The sequence below is a fragment of the Hippocampus comes genome, unplaced genomic scaffold (genome assembly GCF_001891065.2).
Source record: "Hippocampus comes isolate QL1 unplaced genomic scaffold, H_comes_QL1_v1.1 scaffold9, whole genome shotgun sequence".
NCBI classification, from domain to species: domain Eukaryota; kingdom Metazoa; phylum Chordata; class Actinopteri; order Syngnathiformes; family Syngnathidae; genus Hippocampus; species Hippocampus comes.
Genome location: NW_017805275.1, coordinates 2,534,067 through 2,546,566, shown reverse-complemented (window position 1 = coordinate 2,546,566; position 12,500 = coordinate 2,534,067). Strand labels below are relative to the sequence as shown.

The 12,500-nt window shown below is 42.6% G+C and overlaps 1 protein-coding gene across 2 annotated transcripts in view; it reads left to right on the top strand.

Annotated features, from left to right (window-relative positions):
* Positions 1-12,500, top strand: part of LOC109515718 (high-affinity choline transporter 1-like) — a 21,482-nt gene that overhangs the window by 734 nt on the left and 8,248 nt on the right. The window contains exons 2-8 of one of the 2 annotated variants that reach the window (XM_019869683.1): positions 2,683-2,796; positions 2,956-3,111; positions 3,644-3,792; positions 3,855-3,998; positions 5,140-5,293; positions 5,363-5,580; positions 5,659-6,244. In XM_019869683.1, the coding sequence (XP_019725242.1) occupies positions 2,683-2,796; positions 2,956-3,111; positions 3,644-3,792; positions 3,855-3,998; positions 5,140-5,293; positions 5,363-5,580; positions 5,659-6,219 (1,496 nt within the window). In that variant the 3' untranslated portion in view covers positions 6,220-6,244. Of the gene's footprint in view, positions 1-2,682; positions 2,797-2,955; positions 3,112-3,643; positions 3,793-3,854; positions 3,999-5,139; positions 5,294-5,362; positions 5,581-5,658; positions 6,245-12,500 lie in introns of those variants that run through there. The other variant, XM_019869682.1, reaches the window with a different exon arrangement.

Sequence of the window (12,500 nt, the reverse complement as noted above, 5' to 3'; positions counted from 1 at the left end):
CCCGCAGGCCACATCCGTCCTGGCCACAGTCCCCGCAACCTTTCGGAAGTCCAGCTAATACATCGAGTATGTGCTGCTCTTATTTTGATGACTATGTCTGACAGCAGTGGAAAGGAATATGAGCAGCGGCTTGGTTCTGGCAACAGTATAAAAAAATATGTATATATGAAAAGCCACATCAAATGGTGTCTTCGTGTTAAAAAGAATCTCGTGTGAGCGGCAATCTTCCTGCACAGTGAAGGGAAGAGAGGAATTTACCAAAGTAATCATTCGGTAGTCGTAAGAAGAGCAAATACTGCAGTAGTTTGTGCTCAGCACGTTTTAAAAATATCTACAAAAATATGGACACTGCACACATACTTGGGTTTTTTTTTTGTGTGTGTGTGTGTGTGTGTGTGTGTGTGTGTGTGTGTGTGTGTGTGTGTGTGTGTGTGTGAGAATGTTTATGCAATGATTTCATATTAATGTGGAGAATTTTGATATGACTGATTTCATTTATTTTTCACCAGTTTTGAATTGTAATTTTCTCACTATAACAAGCGATAAACGGGGTACACAAGTGGTGATACAATTTATTGCTTTCGTAAAAAAGACATTAAACTCATGTTTAACACAATTGTCTTAGCATGTTGGTGTGGCCCTCGGCAACCGTTTCAATTTTTCCATACGCCAGATTCAAAAAATTAATTGCCCACCGAGGGTTTGTATAGTGGTGTTCCTTGAGGACCTTCAAGGCCTTCTCTGCAGGCACAAACACTATCAGAAACACAAACCTACATTTACAACTTGAATGACGTAGAAATAATTTATGTCCAACAATCTTTTGTCATCATTTCATTGCCTACGTCTTGGCTTCCAATTCAGATTTTATTTATTTATTTATTTTTGATCCAATCAGATTTCAGCTTCAATGTGTTGCGATGCGCATATTATTTCATCCAATGACCTTCAGGAACTTGAGTGCAGGCCACACACACACACACACACACACACACACACACACACACACACACACACACACACACACACACACACACACACACGCACGCACAAAACCATCCATCCATTTTATGAACTGCTTTATCCTCACAAGAGTTGCCGGGGGTGCTGGAGCCTATCCTAGCTGACTTTGGGCAGGAGGCGGGGGACACCCTGAACCGGTTGCCAGCCAATCGCAGGGCACACACAGACGAACAACCATCCGCGCTCATTCACTGGTTCGCACGTTGGCCTCACAGTGCAGAGGTCTCTACACTGTGAGGTTCGATTCCGGCTCCGGCCTTCCTGTGTGGACTTTGCATGTTCTCCCTGTGCCTGCGTGTGTTTTCTCCGGGTACTCTGGTTTCGTCCCACATTCCAAAAACATGCACAGCAGGCTGATTGAACACTCGAAATTGTCCCTCGGTATGAGTGTGAGGGCGGATGGTTGTTTGTCTAGGTGTGCCCTGCGGTTGGCTGGCAACTGGTTCAGGGTGTCCTCCGCCGAAGTCAGCTGGGATAGGCTCCAGCACCCCCGCGTACCTTGTAAGGATAAAGTGGATAGGAAAATGGATGGCTGGACGGATATATACATGTATGAATGGCGGGCAGCGGGTCCTGTATAAATGAATGGCGGGAATTTAGTGATCCATTCCACCTCCTAATACGCCATAACATCACAATATATAACCGCCCCCCCCAAAAAAAAAAAAAACTCTACACTACAGAGAATGTCACTAAATTGTCACTAAAAACACCTTGGCAGATTGACAGACAATTGTCTGTATAGTCCAAGCACTGATACGAAAGAGGCCAATGTATGGCATTACAGAAGAGCATTTCATGTATTTGAGGATATTACTAAAAACACAAAAAAACGCAGTTATCTTTATCGTCCAAAACATCACCTAGAGAACTCCAAACCTCTACAGTACAACTTGACAATCCTCATGGCATCCGTGTGTGCGTGTGTGCGTGCATAATCATACGTGTGCATGGGTGCGTGTGTGTAGGTGTGTGTGTGTGTGTGTGTGTGTGTGTGTGTGTCTACATATATATATATATATATATACATAAAATGAAATAAAATTCCAATGAAATTGGCCGATTAAGTTAAGAAAATTGAACAAATAAAATTACTTTTTTGCTCCCTTAACACTTACAAAAACAGATCTGAAGTATGGGCAGAATATTTGAATGTATCACAATACTTTGTCCTTGAGGATTTGTTTAACTTTACAGCAGAGAGTAAAATTGGCAAAACTTGGTTACTTTTTTTTGGGGGGGGGGGGGGAACAATTTTAGGAGGGATGTTTGAACATCATTATCTTTGTCTTCCATGTGCAAGAAAATAAGTACATTTAAAAAAACGAGGCCGATTTTTTGGGGTGGAGGGTGGGGGTGATTTTTGACCATTTAAAGAGCTGATATCGGCCAAATAAATTGGAAAGGCCACAGTAACACCACCATTACAGGTAATTTGAACACATTTATTGATTTAAAGTGCAATAAATGTGAAAAATCAGACTGGTACCTTTGCGCATGAATCACTTCCCAAGAAGTAGCTCTCAGCTTTAAAAAGGTTGGTGACCCTTGATTTAAATCTTTCAGAAATTATACATGCCAAAGCGTTTTGTGTTGCTTTGGGGAATGTTTTTTTTAAAGTACAATTCATGACTGTACTGTACGTGTTGTGTCCTCCAGCGACATTCACTGGCGGAGGATTCGTTGTTGGGCTGACTGAGATGGTTTACACTCCAGACTTTGGCCTGGCCTGGGCTGTCATGCCAATCACAATCAGCTCTTCTTTTATAATAGGTAAGCTCTGGCACTTAATTTGATTTGATTTATATTTTTTCCTCTATCAAGAGTGTACACTGTTTGGATACCAAATCATGTAAAGGAGACTAGCTGAATTTGACTTGGTTGTCTCGTTAAAATTTTTTTTAAAAAAATCCCAATTCTGTGTGTCGAAAGGGGGAGTTTTCCTCGCCAAGCCAATGAGAGACAGAAAATATGTGACAATGATGGACCCATTTCATGACAAATATGGAAAGGTAATCAGCGGAGTGTTTTCTGTTGCACTGATGTTGACTGATCTAGTCTGGGTGCCGTCAACTCTCATGGGCTTGGGTAAGTACAAGTGTTATGAAGTATTCTCGAACAACTTAGTAAATTTCTTTGAACACATACTGCACATTTGTACAGACAGAAATGTGGGAAAATGAAACAAAACAAAAAGCAGCTCGGAAAAGGTTTGCTTCCCTTTCATCCACTGGAATAATTCCTGGTAATTGGTGGTCTTCCGCGACCAGGGAAGGACACATAAACACCCCAACAGTTCAAAAAGTCTTTCCTGCAAATATTTTGTCGAGCGTCCTTGAGTCCATAATATGTGTAAGTTGCTGTGTCATCGATGTTACTTCGTTAACAGGCTCAGAACAACAGTCTAAAAAATGTGGTTTGGACTTATTTAATTTTACTGACAAAAATGAATGAAATAAAGTGGAAAAATTAGGGGAATCATTTTTCTGTTAATGATAGGCATGCCTCAACCTACATGATGCGACTATGAGCAATTTTGATCTTTTCATGTCGTTTTTTGTTTGTAGTTTGTGAATACATCCTCGATGTACTGTATGTTTGGTACATTTGTCACTTTTAGGCGCATCGATGAGCGTGATCCTGGATTTACCATACACACACTGTATCTGGATTTCGGCAACAGTCTCCATTATCTACACGTTGCTGGGTGGGCTCATTTCTGTAGCCTACACAGATGTCGTTCAACTGACCCTCATGTTTGTTGGAATGGTGAGTGGCTGACGTCATACAATTCTACAAACATTTGTGTTTCATATTCGTACTCTTTGCAGTGGATATGCGTCCCTTTCCTGCTCACGAACCCCTATTCAGATGACATCTCTACGACCGCTTTAAACTTCACCTACCAGGCCCCATGGGTCAGTTCCGTTGACTCAGACAAAATATGGACTTGGATTGATCAAACTTTGTTGCTGGTGAGCGCTTTGCATTTGCAACTACAGTGAATATACATTAAATGTCGACACATCCCGTGTTCAAATGCCAGCATTTTGTGACGCAAAAAATGAGATCAAGATCCAGTAAAAGATTTACAAACTTTTCCTTAATTCATTGACCTATCATCTGTACAACTCGATTGAGTTCCATCCATCCATTTTCTAATCCGCTTATCTTCACAAGTACCCGAGGGACATCACCCTCAGATCCCTTCGTCAGGGTGTGCCCACCCTCGGTCATACCCCGGGAACCCAATCTACCCCATCTGCTGGTGGACCCGGGCTTTGCGGTCAGTTTATACACCAGTGTGCATTACGTTTTGACCAGCAACTGCCCACCTACTCCCATGACAGTTCTAAGCCTTTATTATGAGTCTCTTGACTGACCAGGCTGCTTCTTGGGCTTTGGGCGTGAGCAACGCATGACCGGAAATCCGGTCATCCTTCTCTGACTTCAGAACTGAATTGCGTCGTGTGTTTCACCATCCGGTCAAAGGAAAAGAAGCCGAAGGACAATTACTTGACTGCGTGCAGTGTAGTTAGCCTGAGGTGGACTACTCGATCCCATTTCGTATTATGACTGTCTAGAGCGGCTTTAATGATGCGTGTTTTGCGTAGCATTTTCTGCCACAGACTAAATCCCCAAATCAGATTTTTTCCATAAGATTATTTTGTCTCAGTCACCATTTGTGGGATCCGCCGCCATTCCGGATTATTCTGGAACACTACACATAAAGGAAAAACTTTCAGGTTAAACAACTGAAAGGATACTCTACAGTATGTAATCAATCCAATTGAATTATTTTAAATTAAGACACACACAATCGAATGCTTAATAAATAATGTTAGTTGGAGGTAAAACTTGCAGGTAACACCAATTCCACATTTATATTTTTTAGTAAAGCCAATATTTTAACTGTGACAGAGTACTTCAGTGTTTTATTTGTTCATTCTGACATCTATTTGGTTTTTATTTTTTCGAGCAGAAGACTTCAAGATTTGTCTCATTTCTTTGATTCACAAAAAAACTGGTGTGTTGGCTTATTATTTCGACTGTATTACATGCCACATTTTGACTGGTGGCAGACAAGCATGTGCAGATGAGAGTTTTTTATTTTAGATTTTTGGAAACTTGGCTTGTCAAGACTACTACCAGAGGGTCCTGTCAGCATCTTCCTCAGCCACAGCGAGGCTGGTCAACTTCCTAGCTGCTCCCATCGTCATCCTCTTTTCAATCCCATCGATCTTGATTGGCGCGGTTGCAGCATCCACAGGTGCAGAAGCAGAAAAACGTACTGCGAATTAGTGCACATTTTCAGTGTTACAACTTTGTCTTGCAATAGATTGGAATAAGACGGCGTATGGATCACCATCTCCATTGGAACGTGGGGAGACCAGTCTTATCATGCCCATTGCTTTGCAGCAACTCACCCCAAGTTTCATATCCATTGTTGGTATTTCTGCAACAACTGCTGCTGTGATGTCAACAATTGACTCACTTCTACTGGCAGCAGTTTCTCTCTTTGTGTCCAACATTTACAAGAGTATCTTAAGGACGAAGGTAAGAGAGTTTGCCACAGCTTTCTTCAGGTTAAAAATATCAGGTGGACTTCATCGCCCATATCGTACATCTCTGCAGGCATCTGATAGGGAAGTACAGTGGGTGATCCGGATCATGACGCTGGTAATTGGCCTCACAGGCACATCCCTCGTCTTCCTCGAGGCCAGCATTATGTCATTGTGGGTCCTTGGCTCCAGCATCACCTATGTCTTTATGTTCCCTCAACTCATTTGCGTCCTCTTCTTCGACATCTCCAATGGCTACGGTGCCATGGCGGGTCTCTTGGTCAGTGTGGTGCTGCGACTGCTGAGCGGCGAGACGTCTTTAGGGTTACCTGTCACCCTCCATTTCCCAGGATGCACACTTGAAAACGGAGTATATGTGCAGCATGCACCTGTTAGTACTATATGCATGCTGTGTAATTTTATCTCCACTTTGTTGGTCTCTTACCTGGCTTCACTGCTGTTCAATAAAGGTGTGATTCCAGAGAGATTTGACATATTGCAGGTGAAAACCCGACAGTCACCACAGATTCTCATGTTAGCGAGCAGTGATACTGTTGGAAACCACAAGGACGAGACACCTGGAGCTCAAAATGAAAATGAAATCATGTTGGATGAATCATGTGGCAATAATTGAAAAAAATCAACTTGGCTAAGTCAGATTTTTGGGCGGCTGTTTTTTGTGTTCTCTGGTCATATGGTTGCTGGAAAACTGGGAAAAGCTGTGTTTTCAATTTTTGAATAAAACTGTACACAATTGCTCTTGCTGTTCCCACTGTTGCATATACTGTAATCACAGTTTTAATGTTTTTGTGGATTTTTATTTCTTGTCATTTTCTTTCTCATCAAATGCTTGATTCACTTCCACAAAAGCAGTTACACAAACTGACGGAGCTTTCTGCTAATTCGATCACTATGAACCCCCAAATTTAAGATTAGCTCAAGAACAGTGTGCAGAGAGCTTCAAAGAATATGTTTTTATGGCTGAGCGCTGCATCAAAGCCACACATCACCAATGCAAAGTGCTGGATGCAGTGGTACAATGCATGCCGCTTTATTCACTTTAGAGCAGTGGAAAAGCGTTGTCTGGAGTGATGAATCACGCTATGTTGACTGCTAATTGTAAAGTTTGGTGGAAGGGGGGTTATGTTGTGGGGTTGTTTTTCAGGAGCTGGGGTTGTCCCAGTGAAATTAACGAGCACTGAACACATCAGCATACTAAAAGCTTTTGAACCGGGTCAGTGCTGGACCTTCTCAGTCTGTCACTGATGGACTCCCATTTCTCAGATAACTGACGGAAACACACTGCATGTTAGTATTGTATTTGCTCGCGCGGGTAAATATATGCCGGGGTTGCTTCAAGCGGTTATGAAGTTGGATTATAGCTATACTCAGTTATTAAATCTCAAATTCAAGCATAAAATGTCAGGGCAAATAGACCACAAGTCAACTTTAACATACAAACCTTTTTCAACTCTTTGACATACTATGAGTTGTTAAACATTCAGCGGAAGGATTGGAAATGTCAGTCAACAAATATCAAAAATCAAAATGAGCGGCAGTTAAAAAGGCTGCAAAAATAAGAGAATCCTTAAAGGAGCTCATGAAATCAAACGATTATGAAAAGTCTGTACCACGTCATTTCGGTGAATTAAGTCATTTAAGTGGTTTCAGACAAATATCGATAACTTGGAGGCTTTCATACATGATAGAAATAAACAGACGCCAGAGTTGAAACAGCAAACCACTAATGCAACTGTCACTGTTTAAATTGAGCCACATATCCCTGTCAGCCAAGGAAGAGATTCTCAAATGCATTCTATAATTGAAAAGGAACCACCAACAACACACATTCCTGTTATGAGTGAGTCAAACCTGAGTATTGTGAATTCTGACGAGGTTGGACCTAATTACAGTGTGTCAAATATTTCCACCAATAAATCCACACGCAAATCCACCCCATCAAGATGATCTTCATCAACCTCATCTGCTCGCATTATCGCTCAGGCTGAGAAAGCCGCTCTGATGCAAGACATGGCTACCTTGAAGAAAATGCAGCAAATTGAAGCACAGGAAAGACTGCAACAGGAACAATTCAAAATACAACAAGAACAACCGATAATGCATTAAGAGAACCTGGAAATGGAGAGTAAACTAGCAGCAGCAAGGCACAGGTACTGGAAACTATGAGACCCGGGAAAAATTCACAAATATCAATTGGGATGAACCCGCATCTGCAAGGAGCAACTGCAGCTGCCACTCAAAGGAAAACAACTCCTCCAATACAATACTCTCTTCCCAAGCAAACACCATCAATAAAATATCCTCTCCTCAGTCAAAATGTACAATGTGAAAATTGTCAAATGGGTCCAGCAGTCCGGTGATGTGTTTTAGGTGGTTCAGCACAAGTCATTCGAAGGACTTTATGACCACGGACATCAGAGCAACAGTCCTATAGTCATTCAGTTCCGATGTTGCTGGGTTCTTGGGAACTGGGATGATGGTGGACTGTTTGAAGCAGAACGGGACCTCACACAGCTCCAGGGATCTGTTGAAGATCTGCGCCCGCTGGTCAGGAGAGTTTCAGGAGGGAGGGCGACACCTTATAAGTTATTAAGATAAGATATCCTTTATTTGTCCCACACTGGGGAAATTTACAGCCTTCAGCAGCAAGATTGTGGGTAGAAAGAAGAGAAAAGAAAACACAGTTCAATTAAGTGCAATATAAATACAAATATGGATAAGGTCAATAAGTTCAATTAAGTGCAATATAAATACAATAGTCACAGTACTATTCACATTCACATTTGTTGTCATATCATTTAAATAATTTTATGATTTATTTATTTATTCATTTTTTATTCAGCAGCCTGACAGCAGTCGGTAGGAACGAGCAGCGGTATCTCTCCGTCTTGCAACGCGGGTGTAACAGTCTCTGACTGAAGGAGCTACCGAGTGCTGTCAGGGCGGGCTGGAGGGGGGGGGGCTGCCTGACCAGCAGACAATGCCATAATGGATGGCCGAGGCCACCACCGAGTTATAGAAAGTCTTAAGGAGTGACCCCTGAACCCCAAAAGACCTCAGTTTCCTGAGTAGGAAAAGTCTGCTCTGACCTTTCCTAATCAGGGTGTCCGTGTTAGTCGACCAGTCCAGTTTGTTGTTGAGAAGAACACCCAGGTACTTGTAGGAGGTCACCCTCTCTATGTCCATACCCTGGATGTTATCCGGCCCCGCGGCTTTCTTGATCTTCTGCTGCTTAAAGAGCCGTCTCACGTCGTGTTCATGGATCTCCAGGACAGGGAATGAGGTCTGGGTTGGGGATGAGGTACTTTCTAGTGGGGGTGGGCAGGTGTGGGAAGCGGAGGCGTCCTTTTCGAATCTGCAGAAAAACATGTTTAGATCGTCAGCCAGTCCCTTATTGTTCACTGCTTGACGGGATGGTGTCCTGTCGTTTGTAGTTGCTTTCAGGCCATTCTACCCAGATGCAGAGTCGTTAGCAGAAAACTGTTTTTTTAGCCTTTCTGCATAGCTTCTCTTTGCCATGTGAATTTCCTTTGTCAATAAGTTTTGGGCGTGCTTGTACGGTGCCCTATCTCCAATTCTAAGGGCGGCCTCTACCTTTCCTAAGTTGCCTGAGTTTGGCAGTGAGACATGGCCTGTTATTGTTGAAAGAGCGGAAGGACTTTGTTGGTACACAAGTCCTCAAAGATTAACGGAGCACTCTAACTTGTCCTTAGGTGTACAGTAATTGTGAGTGTGAATGGTTGTTTTTCTCTGTGTGCCCTGCTGGCAGTTCAAGCATGCCACGAGCCTGAGCAGCTCGGATAATGGTTGGATGGATGGATTTGATGCATTGAAAGAATCTTCGTGTTTTTGAGATGCCCTACTGTATGACTCGAGAATGTAATTGTGACCTTTGGATTTTTATTCTCTACTTGAGTGAAAGGTGGCGAGGCAGATATGTGTGTGATTGTCCTTGGCTCTAAGGTAGCCCATCTCCTCATCGCCCCTCGTCCCATGTTTGCGATGAATTTACAAGCACTTTTTTTTTCTGCAGTATATTTATAGTTTCTAGTTTTGATGAATGAATAAATGAATATTTTGTGTTTTATTATGTATTTATTTAAATATTTCTATACACCATGCATTACCATAACACTGACATGTATTATATTTGTTAGTAGGAATTTATGTAATGTTGGGGGAAGAGCGGCCTCCTCTTCCCCGCGTGTTCGTTGAATTTCGGACGAGGAGAATGTTGGTAATCCAAATTCGAAGGGTTTAATTTATTTTCTGCAGTTTACAAATCGATTCGGGCTCCTGAGGGGTCCAGATTTCAATCAGGAAGCATAAAAGAAACACATTCATGAGATTATATAGAGGCAATATGATAATGAGAGGCGGGGAGGGACACCTCTCATGCAAATCCCGGAAACAAAGAAAGTAACATGTCATCTGACCCGGTGTGGTTGGAAGAAGTTGGGAGTGGTGAGGTGAGACCAGACCACCACTACCCACCATTTGGTGTGATGGCAGGAACACAGATACTTGAGATAACAATTCCTCTTTTGATGTTAAACAGGTCTTATGGAGGGGGGCCCTAAAAGTGATGGGGGTCAAGGGGCACTAAATGTGATTGTAAACACAGTGAGCAGGAAATACCTCCAACAACATTCTACATTCTTTGTTTCTTTCAAATCCAACTAACAGAGAGTAATAATACCTTAACAGTAATCATGTGTGAAAAGTACAATGTCAGGTTTTCCAATTGTTCTTCTGATTCATATTGCACACCACTCCTTCGTCCGCGCCACTGTACCCCCTCTGCACTGATTCTGTGTGGGATCACTTCATGCTCATATTGTAGTTCAAAACATGTCTGGTGTGAACGCAGCATTACTCATCTGGGGTCCCCAATTAGGTTTCGAGGGGGTCTAATGCCACCCCGGCCCATGTGTCAATGCCGCTTCCAAATTAACATTAAAATTGCTTTTGGTTTTTTCAAGCTGTGTTTTTTATTGACAACAGTGGTAAATTAGCAAGATTATTTCATCAAATATAAAGACGTTGATGTTTGTTTTCCTAGATAAGCGGAAGAAAATGGATGGAGAGATGCATGCGTCTGTTGAATAAATTTCAGCCTCCAATACAGTTGAGCAAATAACGGAAGTTTGCACACATTTTGGATCTGTAAACAGAGTGATTAGGGTGTGGCAGACAGGACACACCTCCTCCAGCCTTAACAAGAGAAGTAGAGTTTGAATATGAAATAAAGTGGACCCGGCCCCCCGCTATTTTACGGTATAGGGACCGGGCAGGCCCGCTAATAGTCAAAATCGACAATGTATAACTGACAGGAAAAAAAGTCCATCCATCTATTTATTTTCTACACCACTTGCCCTCATGAAGGTTGCAGGGGGTGCTGGAGCCTATCCCAGCTGTCTTCGGGCAGGAGGCGGGAGACACCCTGAACCGGTTGCTAGCCAATCACAGGGCTAGAGGTAAGATCGGGCCAAAAAAATCCAGCCTGATCCGACCCGGCCCGCTGGTATTTAAGCCCGACCCGGCCCGAGCCCGACCAATTAACTTGATTTGCAGGCCCGAGCCCGAAGCAAACCCTACATTTCCTCTTTTATATGTGATGACTTGGGAGGAGGAGGGGTGATTTGTGATAACAAATTTAAGCCCGTCTTTTGTCACGAAATCTAAGTTAAACAAGTCTGTATAAATATTTACATCTTTTAAACATGTATTTCTGTTTCTGCAGAGGGTACAATTTCTGCAGAGGGTACAAATTTAACCGACAATTTTCCATCATTGACGGAGTTGTAGGAAAAATGTAAGGCCGTCCGTCATTTTGACGGTTTGAAAATTGGGCCATTAACCACAGCAGCAGTATGTCCTTAAGAATCTAGCACGGCACTTTAAGAGAGAGAAGCAGAGAGACAAAGAAAAACAATGACGGCTGGATAATAAACAGAGACAGGAAGGAGTTCTTTGAATTGTCATTGCAAGAGTTTCGTACAGTCCGTGTTGTGATGAGGCGACTTCTGTTTTTTGTTTTTTTTTTTGCAAACCACGGTCTCTCGTGGCCAAAACTATTGACGGCCTCAAAACGAAAAAACAAAAAAGTCAGCGAGAGAGAAGCCCGGCCCGTCCGGACCCAAACCCGAAGCAATGATTGACATTTTAGGCCCATTTTAGGTCGGGTCGGGCTCGGGCTCGGGCCGCCCGATCTTACCTCTCCTCTACACAGGGCACACTGAGATGAACAACCATCAGCGCTCACAGTCAGACCCAGGGACAATTTAGAGTGCTCCATTTCTATTTATATATGTATATATATGTATATATATGTATATATATACATATATATATATATATATTAGTGCTGTCAGTTAAACTCGGTATTATCGGCGTTAATTTCAATCAATTTTAACGTGATTACATTTTTTATCGCGAGGTTAATGCGGCACATGTCACAGCGGATGGTACATTGCTCTATAAATAAACCGGAAACAAAACAACAGGCGCGCCGCACAGGTTCACGCCCATGTCTGTTTGGCCAGCCACGGCAGCGCGAGACACCGAAAACGGATACTAATAAGAGCTTATGAATGTAAAGTTTACTTTTAAAAAGTTGCCAGATGGTTCCACTGACAAGACCAAAGTTACCTGTTTTGCAGTCATAAACTGAGCTATCATCATAACACGTTGAGTCTGAAATACCACTTAATGGCTAAGCACATAGCTGATGTCAGTACTGCGCCCCCTCATCTAAGACAGACAGCTATGGATAATTTCAAAGCGAAGAAAATGGATAACACGACGAAGAACAAATTTGCTGAAGCCATAGCTAAATGTATGGCTACTGCATGCAAGCCTGTCAACATTGCCCACAGCTCGACTCAAGCTGAA